General features: G+C 40.1%; 1 protein-coding gene across 1 annotated transcript in view; it reads left to right on the top strand.

Moving 5' to 3' along the window:
* sema6bb (sema domain, transmembrane domain (TM), and cytoplasmic domain, (semaphorin) 6Bb) overlaps nt 1-23,739 on the top strand; it is a 129,884-nt gene that overhangs the window by 57,132 nt on the left and 49,013 nt on the right. The window contains exons 2-9 of the mRNA XM_072389717.1: nt 1,897-2,024; nt 3,346-3,460; nt 9,052-9,112; nt 9,251-9,313; nt 18,011-18,109; nt 19,643-19,733; nt 22,390-22,509; nt 23,112-23,200. Coding sequence (XP_072245818.1) covers nt 1,916-2,024; nt 3,346-3,460; nt 9,052-9,112; nt 9,251-9,313; nt 18,011-18,109; nt 19,643-19,733; nt 22,390-22,509; nt 23,112-23,200 — 747 coding nt within the window. The 5' untranslated portion in view covers nt 1,897-1,915. The remainder of the gene's footprint in view (nt 1-1,896; nt 2,025-3,345; nt 3,461-9,051; nt 9,113-9,250; nt 9,314-18,010; nt 18,110-19,642; nt 19,734-22,389; nt 22,510-23,111; nt 23,201-23,739) is intronic.

The raw sequence follows: 23,739 nt of genomic DNA, 5'->3' as shown, positions 1-23,739 counted from the left end.
GTGATTGTCCTGTGATGATGATCTCATGAATCTACACAAAATTCTGCTACCTCAGCGAGTAAAAACGAGGCAGCTTCATACACAATGGTTGTGCATGAGAATGACTGCTGGTGATAGTCAGTGACCTTGCCAGTACATCTGCAGTTATTATTCATTTTGTTTTACGTCTGCCAGGATCCCTGAGCTTAATCTACAGAGTTCGATCAACTCTATTGCTCTTTTACCCTTAATTTATTTAATAAATTTGCTCTGTTCATGAATCCAGAGCACAGATCACCAAATAAAAACAAGATTCCTTCTGTAAAAGACAACTTTACTCTTAAGACTGTCCAACACTGAATGCTGCATTTAACAAATGCTGTGTTTTCAGTTTCAGTAATATAATCTTCAACATATAAACTTTAGCATGAATCAATCATTGATTACTAAGTTGAATCACAAATGAATGCACAATTGATGTGGAAAACCTTCCCAGAAGAGCGGGGGCTTTACGGATTTCTGTTAATATCAATGCCATTATAAAAGACATGTTTAAGTGAACCGTCATATTATGTTTAAAATGTTCAGATGTTCACATACTGTTGAAGTGATAATCTATATAATTCTATATGTTTGAACAATCGGTTTTGTCATCAACGTTAATTGGAGTTGCTTTGATAGTCTTTCCTTATTCCAAATGCTTTTTTCTTATCATAATCTGTATCTTGAAGGTAACAACTCACCCCATTGGAACCATTCACAACATGCATTCAGTACTTTTGCATCACATGATGCATTCGTGACCACAGTACAATGCAAACGCATTTTGCATAAAGAAATCCAACCTTGGGTATTCAAATTTGAGACGTTGCAATTGTGCATGGCTGTGACAAATGTTTTGTGTTTATAGTGGTGTCAATGAAGGATTTTTAAATCAAATGACTGGAAGAGATACATGTGGAGTTCTGGGATTCTGTAAATTATATGGTGAACAATGTGTGCAATTTGGATGAAAATACAATTTCTGGCCAGGCAAGTAGAAAAAAAACTGATAGATGATTACAGATGAGTCAGAGCTTATGACAATAACAAATTTACAAAGAAAAAAGCCTATTTGACGCAAATTGAGTCACATACAGTATGTGCTCTTGCAACAAAATTGCAGACTGGAGAGGTTGTGGTCTGCCCTTCATGTTCTCTGAGGTTTGTGGCTTAAGTCAGTAGCAAATCCAAGAACTTTTCTCCTATGAGGCTGAGTGCTGGAGTCATTTTCCAGATGAATCATGGAGGGTAACTTCATTTGGGTAACATTTGTATTTCCACATGAATTACATTCTAGACCTGCATGTTCCTCAGTGCGGCACAATGAAAAATACTGTCAGTTTAGTTCTGTTGGCAGAGAAGTGATTGGTGTTGCTGGAGGGCATTTAATTTAAGTAAACTGCCACTTTTCTCCCTCTTTAAGTTGCTTTCATATCCTGGATAATGCTTGACGTGTGGAGTGCTTCACTCACTCTGTGCCTTTAGAGATTTAGTTTCATTCATGTACAGGGCATATCTTTCCTCCTTTCTCGCCTAAGATGTCAGCAAGTTCTCTGCTCTCGTGCATCTTTATCATAGGTTTTCGATGTGTCATAGTGGCGTGAGGTTCGTTATCACAGTGATGTGGCAGCATTTATAGCTGACTGGACACTTCTTCTGCTGTGGATGACCTTGTCCCTTACTTAGAGCAGCTATTCATTTCCATACACATCTGGGCATAGAGATAGAGAAGCTTCAGTACAGAAAAACTCCCTGCCAGCTTACAGTTACAGTACTTTAGTTAGCTGGTTAATTACAGACTGATTGAATGATTCTCTCTTAGTTTTTACACATTATGTCACCACTAACTTTACTTTTTTTCTTATTCCTCTACAGAATCCACAGTTGTGTTGCTATGGCAGCAGTGGTCTCTCCCTTCTTCTTCCTGCTGTTTTGGCTGCTCCGAACAGCTAGCCTGGCATTCCCAGAGGAACCAGGGCCCCTCAACTTCATCCCCACTGAAGGTAATGACCTCTGGCTCTTTCGCCCTATAGCCTCTCACTCCTTTGTATGCGTCTCACGCAAGCCATAATGTGTGAAGTACTGGTTAGTAGCCAAACATGCATGGTGATGAATTAGGGGTGAGGGTACGGAGGAGGGTCGTGGTCTCAGGCTATGGAGGTCAGACAGGCTCTCACACGAAGGGTGTTGACTGGTGTTTGGGTCAGCGAAATGCGGTTGCTCTCTGGATTGAGACCAGAAAGGAGAAAGGGGCTCTTGGATTCTTGACTTCCCCATAAGCATGCTCAGACCCTCAAGAGACGCAACTCTGCGAACACTCAGACTTTGCGTCTCCACATCAGCATGGCAGTCTCCAGCTAGGACCAGACTTTGATTGATTGCAGGTCGATAATATTGACTGATGGTTTCCCTGCTAAGTCCAGACCCTTCCCCACATATCAGTTATGAGCAGTGGAGAGCTGACGATGTCAACTACCAAGTTCTGCTGCATGAGACTATAGTCTCTTATAGTTGAACAGCTGGTTCAAGTTTTAGCAAAAGACTGACAGTAAATTGGACGAAGTGTAAAAGTGGACAGAAAGAGGCAAACATGGACTATAGAGACAACAAAGAATGAATCACAGTGGTTCTCAGGACAGCGAGATGCAGATGTGTATTGTGAGAAATTAATACAGCAAAAGAATGAAGAAGTAGCAGCTGAGCTGCCAATAGGATGAAAAACACTTCAGGTGATGGTTAAAGACTTAAATGTGTGTTATTTCTTTTTTTTCATGTTTTTTTCTCCGTTTGTTTTTCCATCTTTGGTGCAACATGCTGGAAAATCACTGAAAATGTCTCACCGTCTTTGATTTCTCTCCCTCAAGGTTTTTCTTCCTCAGTGCACATAATTTATCATCCCATGAAACAATGGACATTCTGTTTTTCGTATTTGAAGTTTGTGTCTCTTATTTTGAATAATTTGAGTAATCTTCCAGAGCATATAAAAACATGTAAACAAAAAGCAGCGTGTAGATAAAATGTTCAGCCAAAGATCATCTCAATCAGTCTGCAAACAAAAGACATGAATGGAAGTGTAATTCAGATATCTTTTTATTTTCAAATAATTTGTTCTCTCCTCCGTGTTTCTGGTCAGTCATTGCTACGGATATGCTGCTCTTTTATAAGAGTTCTTATAAGTCTCCACTTAATCTTAAATACCTGTCACAACTGTTAAAAACAATACTGTCAAAACAAACTGACTCACAACCATGTTTATCTAATTAAAAAAAAAGAAGTATTTTTCCAATCAGCCATTGTCTGTTTCTTTCTCATATTCACCAACAGTGGTGAGAAGATACCCAGTGTTTCTGGGCCGACCTCACAGAACATGGCTGAGACAAGAGCCTCTTCACATCCAGAGGATCCTTCAGGTCAATCGGACACTTTACATTGGTGCCAGGTACGATATATGCTTGCATACACAAACTTACACACAGTACTTCATATACACAATCCAATGCAGGAGGGGGGGGCATTCCCAGGAGGAAAGTGTCGCCAGTCCATAGCAGCAACCTATATACAGCAACATTAAAAAAATCTGGGACTTCTGATGTTAGATATTTCTTTGACTGCTTGCATCGCCCACATCTGATGTTCAACATTACATCTTTTTTTGAGCGATCATCAACTCTAACAGCTGTTGGATTATCTGTTCCTGCACCACGTTTGTTGCCAAGCAACTCGAGTCGCTTTCACTGACCCTTAAAATCAAGGTTTTAGCCTTATTGACATGCCTGACGTGTTTATAAGGTGTTTTTTTTTATGCATGACAAGCCACATTATGAGCAAAATCATCCATAATTTCTTTGGTTGAGGATTTCTGCTTTCAATTTCTATAGCATCACCCACTGGTTTTTAACATTTAGTGCCTTTAAGAGTTAAAATTTTAGTTTAAACAATACTGTTAATGTAATTTAAATCTACTACTAGCTTTTACTTGTTTCATAATCGGTCACTCTCTCTGAAGCGGAATTATTAATTTTTCATGACTGTTGTACTAAAATGTAAATACTGCTAACTACTAATCCCTACTGCGTTTTCTTTTTTTTGTTTTTCAAGAAATTTATTACAGTAGCCCCATCCAAGAGCAGATATTTGGCCCGACAAATGCTCTGCCAAGTATGCTCTAGTTCTGTCTTCATGTGATCGTTTTCTCTGTATGTCTGTTTGGTTTATGCGCTGATCCTCGACAGACCACAGCCGTGGTGGTCAAGAGGGCCTGACAAAGATGATCTACTCATCCTGGTTTTCACTGTAACGTTACATCCACTGTTCCCGGGACACATTTAGGAGCCGACTTAAATCAGACTGAGCTAATAAAAAACATTCACGTTAAGATTTATTGCCCGTTTTGTCCAAATATTAATTTAGCTTGAAATATGCAAAAGAAAATGGGACACAGCTTGTTTCCACATGTGGCACTAGTTTTTTTTTTTTTTTTTTTTGTCTGTAGTAGAAGTCTGAAGGAAGATTGAAGTGGTTTCAAAGAGAAGACGCCACTGGTGTCCAGGAAATGACCCAGTCCCTGGTCTGCAGCTGGTTTAACCTCACTTGTGAGACTTGGTAGTAAATTTATCAAACTATGAAACATGGTTGCAGCCATTCTGTCTGCGCTGAGAGGGTCTTCAAGCGTGCACACATGCACATGCACGTGCACACAACCATAATAAAACTGCCCACAGACAACCAAGCTGCTGCAGTCAGAAGGTCTGCTTTAAAATATAACCAGAGCCATGAAACGCATTAAAAATGTTCATTATGATTTACAGCAGCAAAAACTTTAACTGAATAGGTGAGGTAATCTGATATGAATGTCTTGGCCAACCGGATAGTAATGAAATACTAAACTGACAGAACAAGAGAGGCAAGACGACGAGGAAGCCGCAGCATGGGGGATAAAGAGAGAAAGCCCCACTAGTATATTTATATTTCTTGTAGTATTCGTTGGCTTTCTGATGGAAAAGGATGAGTCGAGAAAGAAGTAGATCCGTGAGCAAACACATATGTGAGCCAGAAACAGCCCAGCAGAGTGACAGCATTTTAAAAAAGTACAATGAATAAGTAAGTACCTGTGTTGGCAGGTATAACTGCCAAAAGCTCCCACAGAGTGCATGCCCTGATAAGAAACTTCACTCATCCCCAAATTCCTGTCACCATTAGCATAGCTGCTCCTCAAACTGCAAGCAGAACTAAATCCGTGCTCCAAGTACCTGCTGAGAGCCTTTCCCAGTCTGCATTCCATCCTTACTAAATGAAAGTAAACTATGTATTTGCCTGATGCTCGGTGGAGTAAGTGGATCCTGTGGTCTTTAGCACTCATTCGAATCCAAAGAGCTAATCCTTGCAAGTATAAATCAATTGGAGGGTGTTAATCAACTGATCATAGAGCTCCATGAACAAAGTAGACACATGTTCCAGTTATTAGATGTTTTTACCCCAAAAGCTGGCAGTGTGTATGTGTGTTTGTTTCCATGTTGCATTAGCTGGAGAGGGAAGGTATGCTGACTTACTGCCAGGTTGAAGGTGAGTTTTTTAGCCCACAGACACTGACCCTAGAGGTCAACGGGGATCCTGCAGCATTCATAGTCAGGTCAAATACTTCATGGTAGACAGAGAGGAACAAACTCTGTCGTGACAAAGACTGGAAAGCCTTGGAGTCCCAGCTGCCAGTGTTCTGAGGATGAAGGAAACTTGGTCAGATAGGGGTGCTGCTATGTTTACTTTGGGGATTAACCAGTCTTGAAATTTGAGATTATTTTCAGTGAAATTTAGATTTGTTTTTTTAAAAACTATATTAGAAATATATACATATTTGTTTTGATAATTTTATCTTATTTTTCTATTTGTATTTTTAGATAAATGTTCTTTTAAGTGTTTAGTTTATATAAAAGATAAATTAGATACATACAAACTTTACTGATCTTCATTGATCTCTTGAGAGAATCAGATATTTTGCATACAACAGCTTGTTAGTTAGCTGGTGACAGGGTCAGCCAGGCAAGAGCAGGCTGAAGGACATTTCTCAAGGACACAAAGTTACTTTTTGTCCATTTCTCAAGGACACAAAGTTGCTTTTTTCCTTGGTCATGGTTTAACTCCTAATCCTCTAAACTGCTTTCTTTTCTCATGTTATTTATGATTTTTTTCACATCCAGAAGTTGTCCATTAGATGTAGTTGTCTATGGTGTGACTAAACTGAAGCAGACACATATTGTTTTTTAATATACTGTAAAGTCAAGAAATTCTCCAAAAAACAATCTGTGACAGCAGCATTTCTTTCTCAAAGAAGTTAGAGCAGACAACGTCTTTTTATTTTTGAACGCACCAAAAAAATACTCTTTTTTTACTGTTTTTTTTACCACCTAGACACCCTGGATTATGCTAACTCACAGACACACACACAGAGCGCTCTTCCTCAGTCAGCACAAGTGCCAGGGTGTGTGGTTAGTTCAAATCTTCAATTTTAGTTTCATCCAGTGGTGCAACTTCTTTTGCACTCTGGATTTGCCAGAAAGACTTAGTGCGACTCACTTTGAACCATAGTGCTGAAGCTAGCAGGAAGAAAAGTAGACCTAAAAAGAAATATGGGAGGCTTAAGAGGCCATGACCTAAAGTCTGTTGTTGTCCAGTGGGCCAAAAGGAGAAAGTTCGTGAGCTGGTCAGGTAAAACTTTAGAAGATGTTGACAGTTTATCTGGAGCAATTGTTGACTTCTATTAATCAGGTCAAAAGGTTGGGAGGCATTTATGAGGTAAGGGCTAAGGCATTTGCACAGTATACACACAGACAAGGTCAGGCAGAGAATTAAACCCAAGACATGATTTAAAGGTTCAGGACAAATTATGAGCCAATGAAATGAGCTGTGTCACGCCTTCACATAAAGCACTAGAAGAGCTCCGTGTGGGTGCATCCACTGTCAAGGCTAGTGCCCTGTTTTTGCAGATTGAAAAGAAGTCATACAGATCCATACCAAAATTAAATTAATCTTTTTTACTGTGCTTCACCTCTCAACCAGGTCTCACAAAATTCAGCTCAGTGTTTTTTGCCCAATTTTACAGACCAACAGACAAACAAAGGCATTGATCTCTGCCTTTGCTCTCCCCTCGGGGATGGAGAATAATGAAATCTTTCCAAAATACACATGTTGGTTTTCTTTTTCAATTTCTAATTCACCTTTAATGCTAACAGTCTGACACATGGAATAGATATTGAATTCACAAAGAAACACATTGCAGACCACAGGCTTTGCATCATTCAAACAACCTGGAGCAGGCAGGAGTGGAGAAGAGGACAGAAAAAAACAGAAGAAGCGTAAATAATTCCCCCTCTTTTGGACCATCAGAGACAACAGTGCTGGCTGTAAGCCACTTCGACTTGGTGGCCTGTTGCTGTTTTCATAGTATTAATGCTGAGACTGTTCCAGGTTCAACTCCCGGCTGGGGCCTTTCTGTGTGGAGTTTGCATGTTCTCCCTGTGTATTCCACCCACCATCCAGAAATATATATGTTAGGTTAATTGGTCTCTCTAAGAAATTGTCCTTAGGAGTGAGTGTGAGCATGTGTGGTTATTTGTCTCGTTTGTCTCTGTGTGGCCCTGTGATGGACTGGCAACCTATCCAGGGTGTACCCTGACTCTCGCCCAATGACCGCTGGGATAGGGTCCAGCCCCCCCGCGACCCAACCAATGAATTAAGCAGGTATAGAAAATGGATGGATGGATAATGCTGAGACGACGCTGAGGAAGCCTGAATGAGATTAGGCCTAACACTTCAACCCACACAACTGTTGTTAGAATCCTTAAACTCTAACCTGCTATGCAGGGGTGCACTAAGCCAGTGTTTGGGGATTTTGCACTTCTTCACTACTGAGCTATTGGGCTGTTCTGCAAGGCAGGCTATGGGTGGTAATCTTCTGACACAACAGGAAGTGAAGATGAATTATTCAGGAGAGGAGTAACCTGATGGTGCCTGTGGTCTCATTAAGCAGACTTTCTCAAAGCTCATTTCTGCTTCAAAAACAGATGTAAACGTACATATACTGTAGATAAACACACTCGGGCTGTAAGAAGGCTCACATCAGCAGGCATTTGAACAACAATGCTAAAAGGATAACCCCTCTATCTGTCAAAAGAAAAGGTGAAACCAAGAGCAAACCCACAGCAGAGATGGGAGGCAGAGCTGGATCAGAGATGGGATCGATAGCACAGCACTAACACGGCTATTGCAGATTTACAGATTAGCCCTTCAGAGCATGGCCCTGTCTTTAGTTGAAGTCCACACTTTAGATCCATCCCAGCAGGTAGGAAGGCCTTCATCAGTATGCAAACGTCAGCTGTTAGCTGCCCAGCACATTTCTCGTTTAGTAGGATTTTTTTTACCCGGGATACCCAAGGTTACAGCATGGTTATCAGCAGATTAGGAATGCAAGAAAGCCGTGTTTGGAATATTATGAATACATGGATAGTGGTAGGTTTTGCAGCACATGAGTGCAGCATGTGAGGCCACAAAAGCATCATTGTATCATCTTAATTAAATAATCAATTAATTTGATTATGGGCTTTTGAATAGGACTGATAAGCCGAATTTATGGCCAAGCGGAAAATTAAATGCAGTGATTTCAGTGAAGACACACAATGTCAGACATCATCATTCACTCAGGTAAAAGTTCTCTTATATACCGGGAGAGGTGAAGGACAATGTAAAAATTATGTTGCATTGTTCTACACAAATGAAAGAAGTATCAAAACCACACAGGGTCAGTGTACAAAAGGGAAAAATTATGCTGAGAGTTTGTATTCAATGTGTGGTTTGGATTTTATCCAGAAGCATTGACATACACTGCCCTGAGCAAGTAATGATATCCAGCATGTAGTCCTGCATGGAGTCTGATATTCATAGTTTGCTTAATGCAGTGTCTTGTCTTACTTTAAGCTTTGGATAGTGCTGCGTTGGCTAACTGCAGGTCACTCTCTTTCTCTTTATGTCTCTCTCCAGGGATGACCTTTTCCGTGTCGAGTTGGACATTGTTGCAGGAGAAGAGATGTTTTACAGCAAAGTAAGCACCTTCTGGGCAGCCACGGGTGGCATTTACAACCTTTAGACTGATGTTCTTGTCATCAGGCTGGAAAATGTATTTCTCCACTACAGACAATTTAAATGTTGCTAACCAGCAGTATTTGTCTTTGTATTATAGAAAAGAACTTGGGAGTCAAACAAGAATGACATCCGGATCTGCAGGATGAAGGGCAAACATGAGGTGAGACAGTGTGCTTCTTCATCTCTCAGCAGCTGACTAGTAACACAAACTGTAAGTGTAAAATGAGCAGTGCATTCAAAACATGTTTGTATTTTATAACTGTCCCCATCCTCTTAAGCCCCTTTCAGACATGCAGCTTTCCATTAATCTGGTGAAAAATCTAATTGGCTGTGTCACGAGCATCCTGACATTTATGTCTCGCCATGTTGAACATAATAACTTTTATGTTCCAACTGCACACAGTCCCAATACCAAAGAGGCATGCACATTGTTGGTGGGGCTTTATCTGACCTATTCTCTGCTTTTCAGAGAAATCTGTCAGAGTAAGCTATTAAAAAAATACATTTTTGTCCTCCATTGCTTTCCTTACCATTACTTGGTTCAGTTTTTTTTCTCAGCATTTAGCTCGTACTGCAGCTGCAGCTTCTTCTCTTGCTTCTGTCGCACACTGAACAGTACAGACATGATGTTGAAGATCTCAGATTAAGTAAAACATAAACCCTTGCAAGTAAGAAGCCACTCAGAGCTCTTCATAACACTAACTCATCTGTAACTTTAAACAGATATTTTAACTCGGGTATCTGGTTAGGATGCCCCCTGGACACCTCCCTGGTGAGGTGTTCCGGGCACGTCCCACAGGGAGGAGACCCCGGGGAAGACCCAGGACACGTTGGAGAGACTACGTCTCTCGGCTGGCCTGGGAACGCCTCGGGGTTCCCCCGGAAGAGCTGGAGGAAGTGGCCGGGGACAGGGACGTCTGGGTTTCTCTGTTAAAGCTGCTGCCCCCGCGACCCGACCCTCGGATAAGCGGTAGATGATGGATGGATGGATGGTTTTACACAACCCCATCATGGCTGACATGCTAATATGAATCACGTCAGCATGAAGAATTGCCCAATCTCACACGCAGTGTTTCTCTTTTTGTCACTGTCGTAGATGAATAAAGTCATTAAGAACATTAATGTAAACAAAAGGCTGTTGCTTGAACATGTTTTTGAAGCCATTATTGATAGATATTTGATGTCTGAAAAGGGTTTAGTTAGCGGTATATCACAACCAGTGAGCCTGCCATGGTTAGGGGGGATTTACTGAAACAACACTGTTGAAGGCTCTCATCTAATCCTCTTTACATCGAATTAACCTGCGACTGAAAAGACCTGATCTTATTGGTATGTTGCTGTGAAATTATAAACAAGTTATTCCAGCTGAGACTGTAATCCACTGTATTCATTCTTCTTTTAACTCTGATTTTGTCTCCATCAACTCCTTAACAAAAGACTCCATTATACTTGCTGGCGGCTAACGACTGACACAGACGTCCTGCTGCTTGGTGGAGAGTTCAGTAAAGAGAACCAAAAACTAATACAAACCCCATGAAGCTCAGCAGAGCTCCAGAACCAGTGAATCGTCTCTTTGGGTTTTTTTCATTTGAGTATTTAATTTTATATGAACGTTGTCAGTAGTAGCTTTAGGGAAATAGCATCATAAATAATGACAAAACACCACTTTTATATAAGAAAAGTAGGTTGTGTTTAGGCAGGTTTTATCATATTAAACAGGATTTTATTGGTCTGTAATGAGTAGTAATGAAAGTTGTAGTTAAAACCATCAATAATACAAAACTCTGATATAAAAAACAGACCTTGAAGTATAACTTGTAGCAACCAAGCACCATTGATTGTTTCATAGAAAAAGGGGCATCTTTTTGATGTTTTCCCCATTGCGTTTCTTTACTTTCTTACGCCAATTTTTTTTCATGTCATTACCACGTGCTGTAAATTTCTCACATTTTACCATCCGAAATGCACTAAATTTTAGATGTAAAGCTGCGCAAGCATGTGGTAAAAAATAGTTTCAAAACTTCATATTGTATATTGTGATGTTACCGTGATTACTCGTCTAACTTGTCTTCACAGTACAGATCAAATGTGTTTTAAATAGTTTCTATACACTTTGCTTTTTCAACATATGTCGCTTTCACTCGTGCACATGTCTGGTTTCTTTCTGCCTGGAGTCTTAGTTTAACTGTGTCAGTTTTGACTGTCAGACTTGTTGGCACTGTGTGTGTGTGTGTGTGTGTGTGTGATTATTCGGGTGTACTGCTTCTTAAAAATCACTCACACACTTACACATGTACTTATCAATTAGAGGAGCTGAGCCAGTCCTCCGAGTTTAAAACTTGTTCAACTTTCGGGAGTTATTGCTATGGTGTGTGCCCTCACAAAATGCAGGTGGGCATAAGAAAGCCGCAGAGAGGAAGAGATGGGGTGAGATGTCCCAACAGCTACCAGCAGGCCACACCTGAATACCTTTTATATCACCAACACACATATTGCTTGCTGCTGATTGCCACACATAAATAGAAGATAATCAGTTTGTGCGCGAGTGGGTTTCTGCAGACGTGATGGCTGTGGTTGGTGGGGGGATTGAGGACCCCGTCCCCTCTAGGCACAGAAAAAATTGACTTATTTAACACAGAGAGAGAACACCTGACATTAAATCTGTGCGAGACAGTGCCAGACAGAAACACAATGGAGAATAGAGGGACTGAGAGAAAAAGCTAATGCAAATAGGGAGGAGGGAAGGAGCGAGAGGGTCCCTGTTGGCTGACCCTGGGGAGAGCTGTGGGGCTGACTGAGATATGAAAGGTCTTCTTACCCCTAATGACTGAGCTGCCTACTAATGCTGTGAGTCACACAGCAATGTGAGGAAGATAAGAACACTGCCAGGTCCTTTCAGTCAGCTCTCTGCGGGCTCAGCCACTTTTCAATGGTTGTGATTGTGTGTCAATATGCACACAATGCACACAAGAATAAAATTTACAGCACCACCTTTCATTTGAGAGGTCACATTAGATGCAATCAGTGCATCTGAACAAAATGTTAAGAATAAGCTGATAATTCCAACCATTTGATGAAAGTCTTTCATAAGCATTATATGACCAAATATCTATAATGTGATAAATAACATAAGCATAAAGCTTCCATGCCAAAGCACATGTGAGCTCTTTTTGATGTTATTTGACACAGCGTTAATCTCTTTTGCCAAATATGTTGCCTGATGAAGGATGGCTTCATACTTGCAAAACTCAGTTGGCCCTAGAGTGACTGTGTGATGCAATATGTATTCCCAATTTTGATTATTTCACCATCTTGCACAGCTGAATTACACTTAAGCACCCATATCTGATCCGATACTGACAAAAATATTATATATATATAATTTCCTTTCAAAGGCGTTTCAGTGGTTTTTCTTATTTCCTGTATTTCTCATGGCTTTATCGCATATCTCCTCACGGCTCAACCCGTATGCAGGGTCATATGTCCCACGGAGGTGATCAACCAGGGCCTCTTCAGCTTCTGTTTGTAGGAAACGTTAATATGTAAAAGTAATTGGCTTTCATATTGCTTTTATGAGATATAATTTAAGACCTCTTTTGATGTAATGATAAGCAAACAATGCGGAATTTGAATCAGAACAACTGACATCATCTTGATAAATTGCCTACCTTCAGTGTTTACGCGGGGATTTTTACACTGTGCTGCATCATCCTACTTCAGGAGTTGTGTTTCTTAAAAAAAATGTTTTAGTATTTTACAAATCATTGCAATAGTCGACATTAATTTATACATGAGGAGGAGCTTACACAAGCAGGCAGGGTCACCAATGGTTAGGTACATTTTATTGATGCAGATTCATAATCTCAGGTGTCTTTCTATAGTCCTTTCCCTTTTTATCTGTCCTAATCAAATATAAACAATATTTTCTTTACTTTTTTTTTTCATTTTTTCAAAGTCATCGTGTTCTTCCCCTCTTTTTCCCTCTTTCTCTCTCCCGCTGGAAATATCTTGTTCTGCTTGTAGGACAGTTGTGTCAGATGTGATACATTCAGCACCTCATAATTGGTTTCATAATTAAATATTTCTGCTTGGTTGGCCAGAAAGGACATTGTATTTCCCTTTAATTAGGCTTAAAATTCAATATCCTAATTCTTCTGCAGTTTTCCTCCTCCCGTGTTAACCAAATGAGCGTATATGAACGCCACAATCGGCCCCACTCACTTTTCCCCCTCATATTTCCTTTATCTTTTTCTTTACACTGTCTCTTTATCTCAGTGTTTTTGGCATTTTGATTGACTCTTGCTGTCATCTCCTGTCTTCTTGTTTTCTTTCTACTCTCATGAAAGCAAGAAAATGCAAGGTGCAGGTGAGACTTTCTCTGGTGATTGCTTTGCGCTAACACATCAGGCCATTACAGTATGGTATGTGCATGCAAATGAACGCAAGTGCTTCTAAAGAGTTGCTGGGCCATAGTTATAAGCAGCACTTAGTGAAATTGTTTAATCAATATTGCGCTGATCGTGCTCTCAGAGGGGCTGAGGGTTTTCAGAAGTCCAAACAAAATGTCCTCTTTGGGGTTAGATGGTGAAAAGATTCACTTTTATTGCTGTTTTGACAGCTAAACTGACAAATGTGAAACCTCATGTGGATTCACTTCAACTTTCATCTCACCAATGATTAATTTCTGTAATGTTTCTAGCCACTCTCCTTTTTGATTTTATAGCACTAAGCCAGATACTTGGAACATTATTAATTCAATCTGTAGATCTGATGACCGACGACGTCAAATATAAAGGAAAGAAATTCCAGTGCAACTATTTAATTATGAGTATGTAGTTACTTGATATCAAATATTACACACACACAGTTTTTCAGATTTTCTAAGTATTACTTGTGGTACTCAACTATTTCAGTCTTCCTCTGACTTTTTTGTATGGACTTTGCTCATCTTTGCCCTGGAGATTTAGATTTAATTTCCCCTATAGAAAACTGCACCACAAAGCGCAAATTTGATGTCTTAAGAAGCTTTTGCAAACATCTGCCCTGTTAAAGGAGTGACTTTTTTTTTAACTTCCTTCTCTCCATATGTATTCAAAAACTCTTCTTGAAGGCGGGCATGAACTGTCACGTGTATAAGTCACGATGGGGTTTATCTGACAATTTGCTTTTATTTCCTGAGCAGGCTGGAAGGTGATGAACTGTACAGCTGTGCTTCGGGTTAAGTGTTTTGGTCAAGGCTTGATTGCTGTATTTGTATATGTGTTTCCACCAGGAGTGGGGCTCAGTTGACCCCAAGATCTGTAGTTCTTTCTACAGGTCAGCTCCACTGCTGGAACTGCCACATGGCTTACTGTACTGGAAATGCCTCAGCTTTTCCCTCCCTTTAACCTTTTCCCCTCTCTTCTTTCTCTCCGTCTCAATTTATTCTGCTTTCTCCTTCTTTCTCCTTCTCACCCTTCCTTTTGTGACTTGTTTGTTTGTTGCCTGTGGTGTGTTCAGTCAAAATTATCATCAAACAGTGAAGAGAAGATGCAGAAGGATACAAATTAGCTTCAACATGCTGAGTAAGACCGCAGCACACGAAACAGCTAATTTGGTACTGCTGTTAATTTATCCCCCGCCCACATGCATACAAACATAGACTCACATTGCGTTCCCGCCATGGAGAGTCACTGTGTTTTCAGTCAGAACTGTGCATCAGGGATTTTTCTGGAAATGACAGACCTGCTCTTAATGAGCAGAGAAGAGGGATCACCAAGGCTTTGTGTGTGCGTCCATTGTGTATACAGTATGAGTGCATGTGTGGGAGAGTTCTGGCTCAATGGCAGCTCTTGGCACAGCAGCACTCTCCTCTCCCTAGTTGCTAACATCAGGGGACCAGCCAGGCATGTAATGGAAACTTTGGAGATTTAGAGGAGCAGTTTGCTAAATAGAACCCCCTGATGTACTGCCTTAGATGACTCCTAATGGGCAGGTTATCATGATAATTTATTAGATTTTGTGAGATTACTACAGCAGGCTGTAGTTGCTCCTTAAACAGTAAAATGAAAATATTTTACAGTCTTAACCTGTTTTAATTAAACTCATTTTTTAAAACTAATTCTGATTGTAGCCTGAGGTAAAACATGTTTTTTTCTAGTTTTTTTTTTTATAGCATTGTTAGAACAAACAATGAGCACAGACTTAGGTTAAATGAAAAGTTGTTAATCATTTAAGTGAAAAAGCTGAGTTACAGACAATCGATAGAAAACAGATGCTGAACATGTTCAGCTGCTGTAGGTTGTTTGGAGCAGATGTGTTGCAGCAACAGTGATTGTATGCACATCGCTCACATTTATATGCCTTTGAATGCTTTTCAATGTACATATTTTTGTGTGTGTCTAAGCAATTTGATGTGCTTTTGTGTGCTGCGAATTACAAAAGGTGAGGAATTCACTGGTTTCCTCTTCAGAAAAGATCTACCCTGGCTAACATGTTACTCTACAGCAAGACGCTGATTTAAAACCTGCTACCTGCTTAGTGTCTAGACATGACTTACATGACTGCAGATGTGCATAAGCAAACATGATCTCATTTATCCATCATCTGTCACCATCTTTCCCCACTCTTTCTTGTGTATTTGTAAATCTCCCCTTATAGTCACAACTACATCCAAATTTGCACTGCAGCATGTGCTCCTATGTAACTCATCTGTGCTGCAGACTGTTTTTAGAGGCCAGGCAGTTCTGCAGTTGAGAGGTGCAGGAGGAGGACAGGGAAAAGGAGTACGTTTGCAGTCGTCTGGGTCTTGGGATGGCTTGCCAGCCAGCACAGGTGGTGTTTTGTCTGGATTCTACCCAGGGAGTGCGGGCAAGCAGAGAAGAAGCAGGAGAAGCAGTATTTGGATTTATATGTAATTGTTCGATTCAGTGATTCACCGCTTGATCCTTTATAATTGGTTTGTTCTTCTAATGTGGAAAACACAATGAAGCCTTAATCCTGCAGGCAGATTTGGGCTTTGAATAAAGACAGACCCCTACATGGAAGTGCCGAATCACTCCCTGGAATAGTTGAATATGGGTAAATGGCTGCTGCATGAATGCAGCATGGGAAACATTTTGATTATGTTTTTAAAGTGTAAATGGCAATCGGAACTCAACTGATGAAATTGTTCAAAGGCTTCTTTTTTTATCCCAGTCATCAAATCTTTCATTTTATGTGCAAAATCACAGCCAAATGAAGACATTTGTGCAGTGGTTTGGCTCCTCTAAGTATTAATTCCCTTCCCTGAGATGTTAGCAGTTGGACTGGGTTGTTATTAAGAGTGCTTCATCTGGTTTTGTGATTACAGCTCTGACCAAGCTGACAGACTGCAACCCTCGAACAAACAGCATGCAAATGATTCTCACACATGAGCATGCATCTGTGCTGTGATACACAGATGCACACACAAATATATCTACATACACATGTCGTGGATGTAGTTATGTGCACCATATGAGCGCATGCTGCATGTGTATGTGTGTGACATACACACAAATAAATCGTCACTGTCACAAATCAAGTTGTCACATAGTGCTGCGGTATTAGAAATTTGCACCTCGCAGTTGACACACCCCATACACCCCAGCACACAAATGCTGTACACTTGCACATGAAAACACTTCCTTCTTTCCTGTGTCTTTTTTTCCAACTGAAAGCGAGAACCCTGCGGGGAGTGAAGTTGGATGGGGTGGGGTGGGGAGGGCTGGAGCATCTGAAATAACACTCACCCGTCTCTCATATCGCTGCTTTGCCTCTGATCTATCTCACACACACGCATACTCACACTTTCATTTGACATATCAGCTATCACCACCACCTCAGCCTCTGCTTCAGTCCTGCTGCTCTTTCCGATGACATCAGAGCAGGTGGTGGTCTTGAAGTAGACCCTATCTACTGTGTGTTTGTGTGTGTATCAGAGCTGGTGCCATCCTGGCTGGGACACTAGCAGTTTGGAGAGGGGGTTTCTAGCTGCTGTCTACTAGCGATCTACTGTACACCACTTCTCACTTACACGTGGTTGAATTGACTCTGTAAATGCAAACTGCTGTCAATATGTGTTGACTTTTGATATCAAAGGTCATGACTGGAATTATGCAAAATACTAGAAGAAAAAAAGCTAATTCCTTTATTTCCACTTTTTAAAATTAAAATATTTATTTATTATATCCCTATTTTCACAAAGTTCGATATAGACAGAATACTCAATGCAAGGATTTTTAAATAATTTCCACCCATGTTTAATTGAAAACAGTGCAATCATGCTGAAACTGAGCTTTAAATAGATTTTTATTTGATTCCAGCGCATTCTCATCTGAGATCATATGTGTGAACATTCTAACGTCATGCTTTTGCAGCAGCTCAACATTCAAAGTGATTTTGTCAGTTTCACTACACGAATATTTTCTGCGTTACTGCTCTATAGGGAAAAGCAGCTGTTACGTGGGGTTTTTCAAGTCACAACTTCTCAACTCAAAGACTGAATGTGGGAGAATGACACTGGGATATAAATTTATGTAGTTGTAAAGCAAGCCTCAAGTTTGATGCCTCACGTTGACGAAATCAAGCTCAAGTCTTTTGCTTGTTTTTAAGTCCTGAGGCAGGGCGGATTACAGTCTGTCAATCAACAACAGCCACCTAAGTGCACATGTGTGAAGCAGGTAGGCACAGGGTGTGATAATGCCACACATCAGGCAACTGAAAAGCTTAATTTAGTCTCCTTATAAATAGACCCAGGTTTTCTGCTTTTGATTCATCATTCTAGTATTTGTTTCTTTACTTTTAACCTTCCTGCATATTAAAGCTCTCAATCTTTTTCTCTCCTTCATTCCTGCAGGATGAATGCCGTAACTTCATGAAGGTGCTGCTCAGCAGACAAGGAGGCCTGTTTTTGTGTGGGACCAACGCCTTCAACCCGCTTTGTGCCAACTACACTGTAAGCAAACAGTCCCTGTCGCAGACATGTCATTGGTAGTGCAAAGACGTTGTTCTTTTAGGAGGTTTGAGGAAACTGATAAATAGTTATCCATTCTTCCAGACTAAAGATCTCTACAGTCTAGTCTCTACAGTCCAATTAGTACGTCTGCTCAGGTGAAAACCTACAGCTTGATTAGAGTTGTTTGTTCAGCACTTGAGGCGTTATTGGCTTCCTTCCGTAGGAGTTATTTATCCTCACTGTCTGGCAGTTTCAGTTCCTTGTTTTCCATAGAAACAGCAGTTGTTATTTCTCGGTGGTTAAGTTTGGTCTAAGGTCTGCCAACCTTAAGAATAAAAGATGGAAAATTAAGAAGAGCACAGAGGGGAAAAGAAGAGTGCTCAGAGAGAGAGATTGGACTCGTTTGGCCGGTTTCATTTTTGAGTATTTGTCTATTCACTTGTGGTAAAGAGAGAAAAGCCATTTCCGCAGATGGTGGTAGATTTGAAAGACACCAGGCTTTGAGTTGCATGTGTTACTGCTGACTGGTCAATCAATTAGCCCTAGTGTTGTCTAAATATTACCACAGCAGTGTGTCCCCAAAATACATTTATCAGAATCTGAAGGTTTGTACCCATCAAACAGCGACTCACTTGAATCCTTCACCATGCAGAAGAGCTTGCTCCTCTTCCCAGCCAGTTTCTGTCTCGCTCAATTACTGTAAAAATTTCAAACCCTAGGAAGCAAAACTACATATGAATATTAATATTTGGTTCAGCCGAATTCACATCATTCTGCAGAGATTTTGAAGTAATGCAGACAGTTGAGTTGCAGGAAAACATAGGGAAAAAAAAATCCTGTCACCATCAAAGGCTTGTTCAGATAATTGTTATTTTCTCTTTCTCACATTTCGAACGTGGCACAACCGTGGAACACAGAGGCAAACCTCGCCTATTATCTGCCAGCCAATAATGATATTATACAACAGTGTATAACACACCATTCTCTGCCTGATAGGCTGTCTCATTCTCAGGGGACTAGTTAGTGATGCTAGCTACTGCTTTATTTATAGCCACATTATAATGTGACACTTATTTTGTTTTTTAACAGCAGATGAAGAGTAGAATGTCAAAGTTCTGCTATTCTTTCACAACGGTTGCTTGTGGCCACCTTTTAAATATACTTGTCTTGACAATTGACAGAGTGAGGGAGATATTTCACTGATAGACATCATTGGCTGTGAATATGTGCAGCAAACGTGTGAATTATTAAAAAGACTTCTTGTGGGTGTATGGACCCCCGTGAGTCTAGTATGTGTGAGCTTGTCTGTCTTATTTATGTGAGTATGGGACTCTCTTGTTGCTGCTTCTGTGCCTAATTGCCACCAGTGAATCATTAGGTTGCACTTTGAGTAACAATGACTAATTGCCATTCTCTTGTGGCTTGTTTTCATGATGTTGCTGTAGATGCATTTATATTGTTTGGAGCATGCTGATTGAAGTATGCATCTGCGTTTGTGTGGTTGTGTGTGTGTGTGTTTGTGTGATTTTACAGGGAGACACTCTGGAGATGGTAGGAGATCCAGTCAGTGGGATGGCGAGATGCCCTTATGATCCCAAACACGCCAACGTAGCTCTGTTTGCAGGTAAGACAAACCTTTGAGATGACTTCTTCACCTGTGTTTGGAACGTACAGAACTGTCACACATTAGAAATGTTTGTCCCTTTGATATGTTAGAAAATCTGTATATATATCTGTATAGAGCCATTACTGTTCAGTTATAATGTTTTCCTTTGATGTGTCTGCTACTATATGTAAAAGTGATTATGTTGTATTCTGGCCCCTTATAATGTTTATGGTAAAAGACTTTCTGAAATCTTGGCCGATTTAGCGTTTGTGGCTATGCTGACATCCGTAAATTTGGGCACCCTCTGTGATCATTCAATCATCATGCAAACGAATTCTCAGTTACTTACATTTCCCTCATCTGCAGTTCAGCCACAGACCATACCATAGGTTTTAGCTTTTAGGCACAGTTTTTCTCACAAGTCATGTGTTCAAATGGCCCACATTCTTTTAACGCCACACTGAAGACAGTAATAGGCAGCCGGTGAATACGTCAGTCGAAATTCAAGCTGCGATTCTTACATCGCACATTGGCTTCATAAAACCTTGACTTCACTGTCGATCCATTCCTCTTTGTTTTTAGAAGGTACCGTTAGGAACTGTGGGATTTTCTTTTCTCCAAAGTTAACAAGTGTATGTTAGTAATTGCAGATATGTTCATTGAATGCACTATTCAATGAAAAATCGGAATTTCCGATATCTGGTAAAAAAAAGTGATATTTACTGGTCATAAAATAAAACATCAAACAAAGCATTGGTGGAGCGTTATTAGCTAATTTTTTACTTAATTTGATTGAACAAATAAAACGATAATGAGAATTTTCTGTTGATATCAAAGCAAAGAACAAGCACATCCAAGGTACAGCGAATGCAGCATTTGGGAGGAGGTTTGATATTTCTACTGTCAGCTGAAAGTATCATGTAGCTATCAATTGCAAATTTTAACAGTAGCAAAGTGACATATTTAAACCTGATAAATTTTCAAGTTGTTAGTGACCTCAGACTCCCAAATATATGTTCTTGAAGCCCCAAAAAAGTATTTTTTTTCCATAATATTTCCCCGTTTAGGAGGATAGCTGAACCGATCTCCGAAAGGCCTAAAGTCAGAGAAGAAACCCTTTATTCAACAATTTAAACAAGATCAACGTATTGTGTTTGCTTTGTGCAGTTACAAAGCGGGTAAAAGGAAAGTAGTGTTCTAATGTTTGAGCATCACGAGAGGCTTTTAGACCTTAAATGGCTCATTAGAGCTATGGCTGTTTTACAAACAATGTTAACAGAGACCGAGTAATTCAAATATAAAAATACTCCCCAAACCTTGTCTCAACAATGAGCTGCCAAGGACCTAATTAAGCAACAGCCCAGCACTCCTGGTAAAATTAAAACTACTCATGCTGCTAATCATAAAAGCTATCACGTTCAGGTAGCTGTTTTTTTGTCCACATTTGAGTTGAGGAATGTAAAGTGTTAAAGATCACAGCATTGGGATGTTGAAGAGAAGAGCTATGAGCCGTTTTCTTTTTTAGAGCTCCAATTTGATTCTACTTGGAATCATCAGGTATCTACAGCATGCTCACCCATAGCAAGGGGGATGACAGCAGGTTGCTCAAAAATTAGCCTCACATAACTACTCGCCCCCTTTCTCTACCCCCATTCACATAACTATGGGATAGACTACTTTAATCGGTGAAGGGTCCTCACCCTGGTCTTAGGTACAAGTGAAACAATATTTACAAGTGAGTTCTAAAATAATGCACCCTGTACATGCAACATATGCAGTATTTGACTACATTAATTAGATGAATTATCAAGAGAACAAAAAGGTCAAACTAAACAAAATGCTTGTACGCTCCCATACTCTAACCTAATGGTTTGATCAATGAGACAATTCCTTGTGTTCAGCCTTATGGAAACACGCCTTGTGGATTTATACTCTAATATAGAACTTTTTGGGCTGCAATAAGCAAAAATATGTTTGGAAACAAAATAGGTGCAGAATATCATGAAAAATACTACTCCCAACTGTTAATCTCAGGGGTGAATGAGTCCTGTGTTCCAGCCTGTTTCCTCAACTGGTAGAGGAAAGAATTGATTTAACTGAATACCAGCATTTTCTGGAAACAAACTTCACAGCACCTGGGAAAAAGCTGATATGAAAAGAGGATGGTATCTACAAAAGGATTGTAATCGTAAACGCACCTTGAATGCTACAGCTGACTACCTCATGAGGCGCAAGCTAATGGTTCTACTGTTGCCCTCTCTTTAACCCAACCTAAAACGCAATCCAAAGTATTTGGTTAGACCACAAAGACATGAGTGTATGCAAGAGACTTCAGAATCTTAAAGAGACTGAAGATTTTTGAAGAAAAAGAGCTTAAAGAAGTATTTACATACTGTGATATTTGATATTGGAGTTGGTCAATTCTGACCCTGCAGCATGCCCAGTCTTTTGACAAGGTTCGTTTTCCTTTTACTCTATTTATTGAAACCGTTTAGGCTTGAAATAAAACTATTTTTGCATACATTATTGAAGAAGAATGCAACTTTTTCCTGCTGAGAAATTCACTGTAGAAAAAGGAACCTTGACCAGTTGTGCCTAAACGTTTGCATCTTAGCATACATTGTTGCTTTGGCAGGCTTTCCAATTCACCAGTTTGTGTGTGTATGTGTGTCAGAGGGGAACCTGTTTACAGCTACAGTGACAGACTTCCTGGCCATTGATGCAGTGATCTATCGTAGCCTTGGGGACAGTCCTGCTCTACGCACCGTCAAGCATGACTCCAAGTGGTTCAGAGGTACCTGCAGACACGTGTGTGTGTGTGTGCATGCTTGTAACGTTGTCCTTTATTGTTCAAGCTTTATCAAGTTTAGCTATGTTGCCCGCTGTCTGATTAGTGTAATGATTTTCCATGCATGTCCACATTATTGAGCAGCATGCAGGATCGATATACATGTCAAAAGCAGAGGTTTGAAACAGCATACTGACAGCTTCATGTTCAGATCACTGGACTCAAAACCGTCAAACTTAAAACTCTGACAAACCCTGAACCTTCCACGATGTGTTCAAAGTTAATGCTGACATAGGTTATAGAAGGTCCAGTGTCTAATAGTACCAAGATCTTTGCATGAAATTCATTTCCCAGAAAAATCAGGGAGTCATAATGCGCTTATTGTTAGCTGTGAAATCCCCTTTCACCATGTAATGACATTAAGCGTGGTTCGTGCCTCCGTGTCCCTGCCTTCGTGTTACCTCTTGAGGGAATAAACAATGCATTTGCAAATAGAGAAGCTTTTCTACACACCCTTTCTCATGCTTCATCTATTTGTCATTCCCTCCAAATGACTTTCTTGTCTTTCTTGTCTTCTAACTGTTAACGTTTTTCTTGTCTCGAAACAGAGCCATATTTTGTCAGTGCTGTGGAGTGGGGACCCCACATCTACTTTTTCTTCAGAGAGATAGCCATGGAGTTCAATTACTTGGAGAAGGTATAGAACTCATTCGTATGGAAACTTATCCTCCTTTTTATCTGAGCTCTCAGTATTCATGCGAAGGAGCTGCTGGTCCATTCATTGCATTTTTGTAAAAGGGATATTTTGAAATGTATGAATGTGTCTTTGAAATGCGACCATAAAAGGAGATGCTGAACTGGTACTTTTACTTAAATGTCCATATAAACTCTTTTCCCCACGGCTACACTGACCTCTCTGCCATGTGTTTGTTTGTATGCATCTAATTATGTATGTATCTAATTAAACAAATCACGATCTAAGCAAACAGCTTATGCTTCTAGGAACCTAAGAAAAGCTTTTTAACGGTGATTCCAAATACATTCCACCCTCACCAGAGCTGAGAATACATCTTTGTCAAAAGAAGAAACGATAAAAAAAAACAGTTAGAAACCTTTCTCTTTGCTAAATTAGCAATTCACATTTGACAAGAGGTGCTTGGAGAAGGTCTCTTGCTTTGACATGTTTCAGAGAGCAGACTAAATGGATACTTAAACAGCATTGCTATTGTGTGTTCA

This window comes from Leuresthes tenuis, unplaced genomic scaffold (genome assembly GCF_036924035.1).
Source record: "Leuresthes tenuis unplaced genomic scaffold, fLeuTen1.0.hap1 SCAF_7, whole genome shotgun sequence".
NCBI classification, from domain to species: domain Eukaryota; kingdom Metazoa; phylum Chordata; class Actinopteri; order Atheriniformes; family Atherinopsidae; genus Leuresthes; species Leuresthes tenuis.
This window is presented reverse-complemented; position numbering and strand designations above follow the sequence as displayed.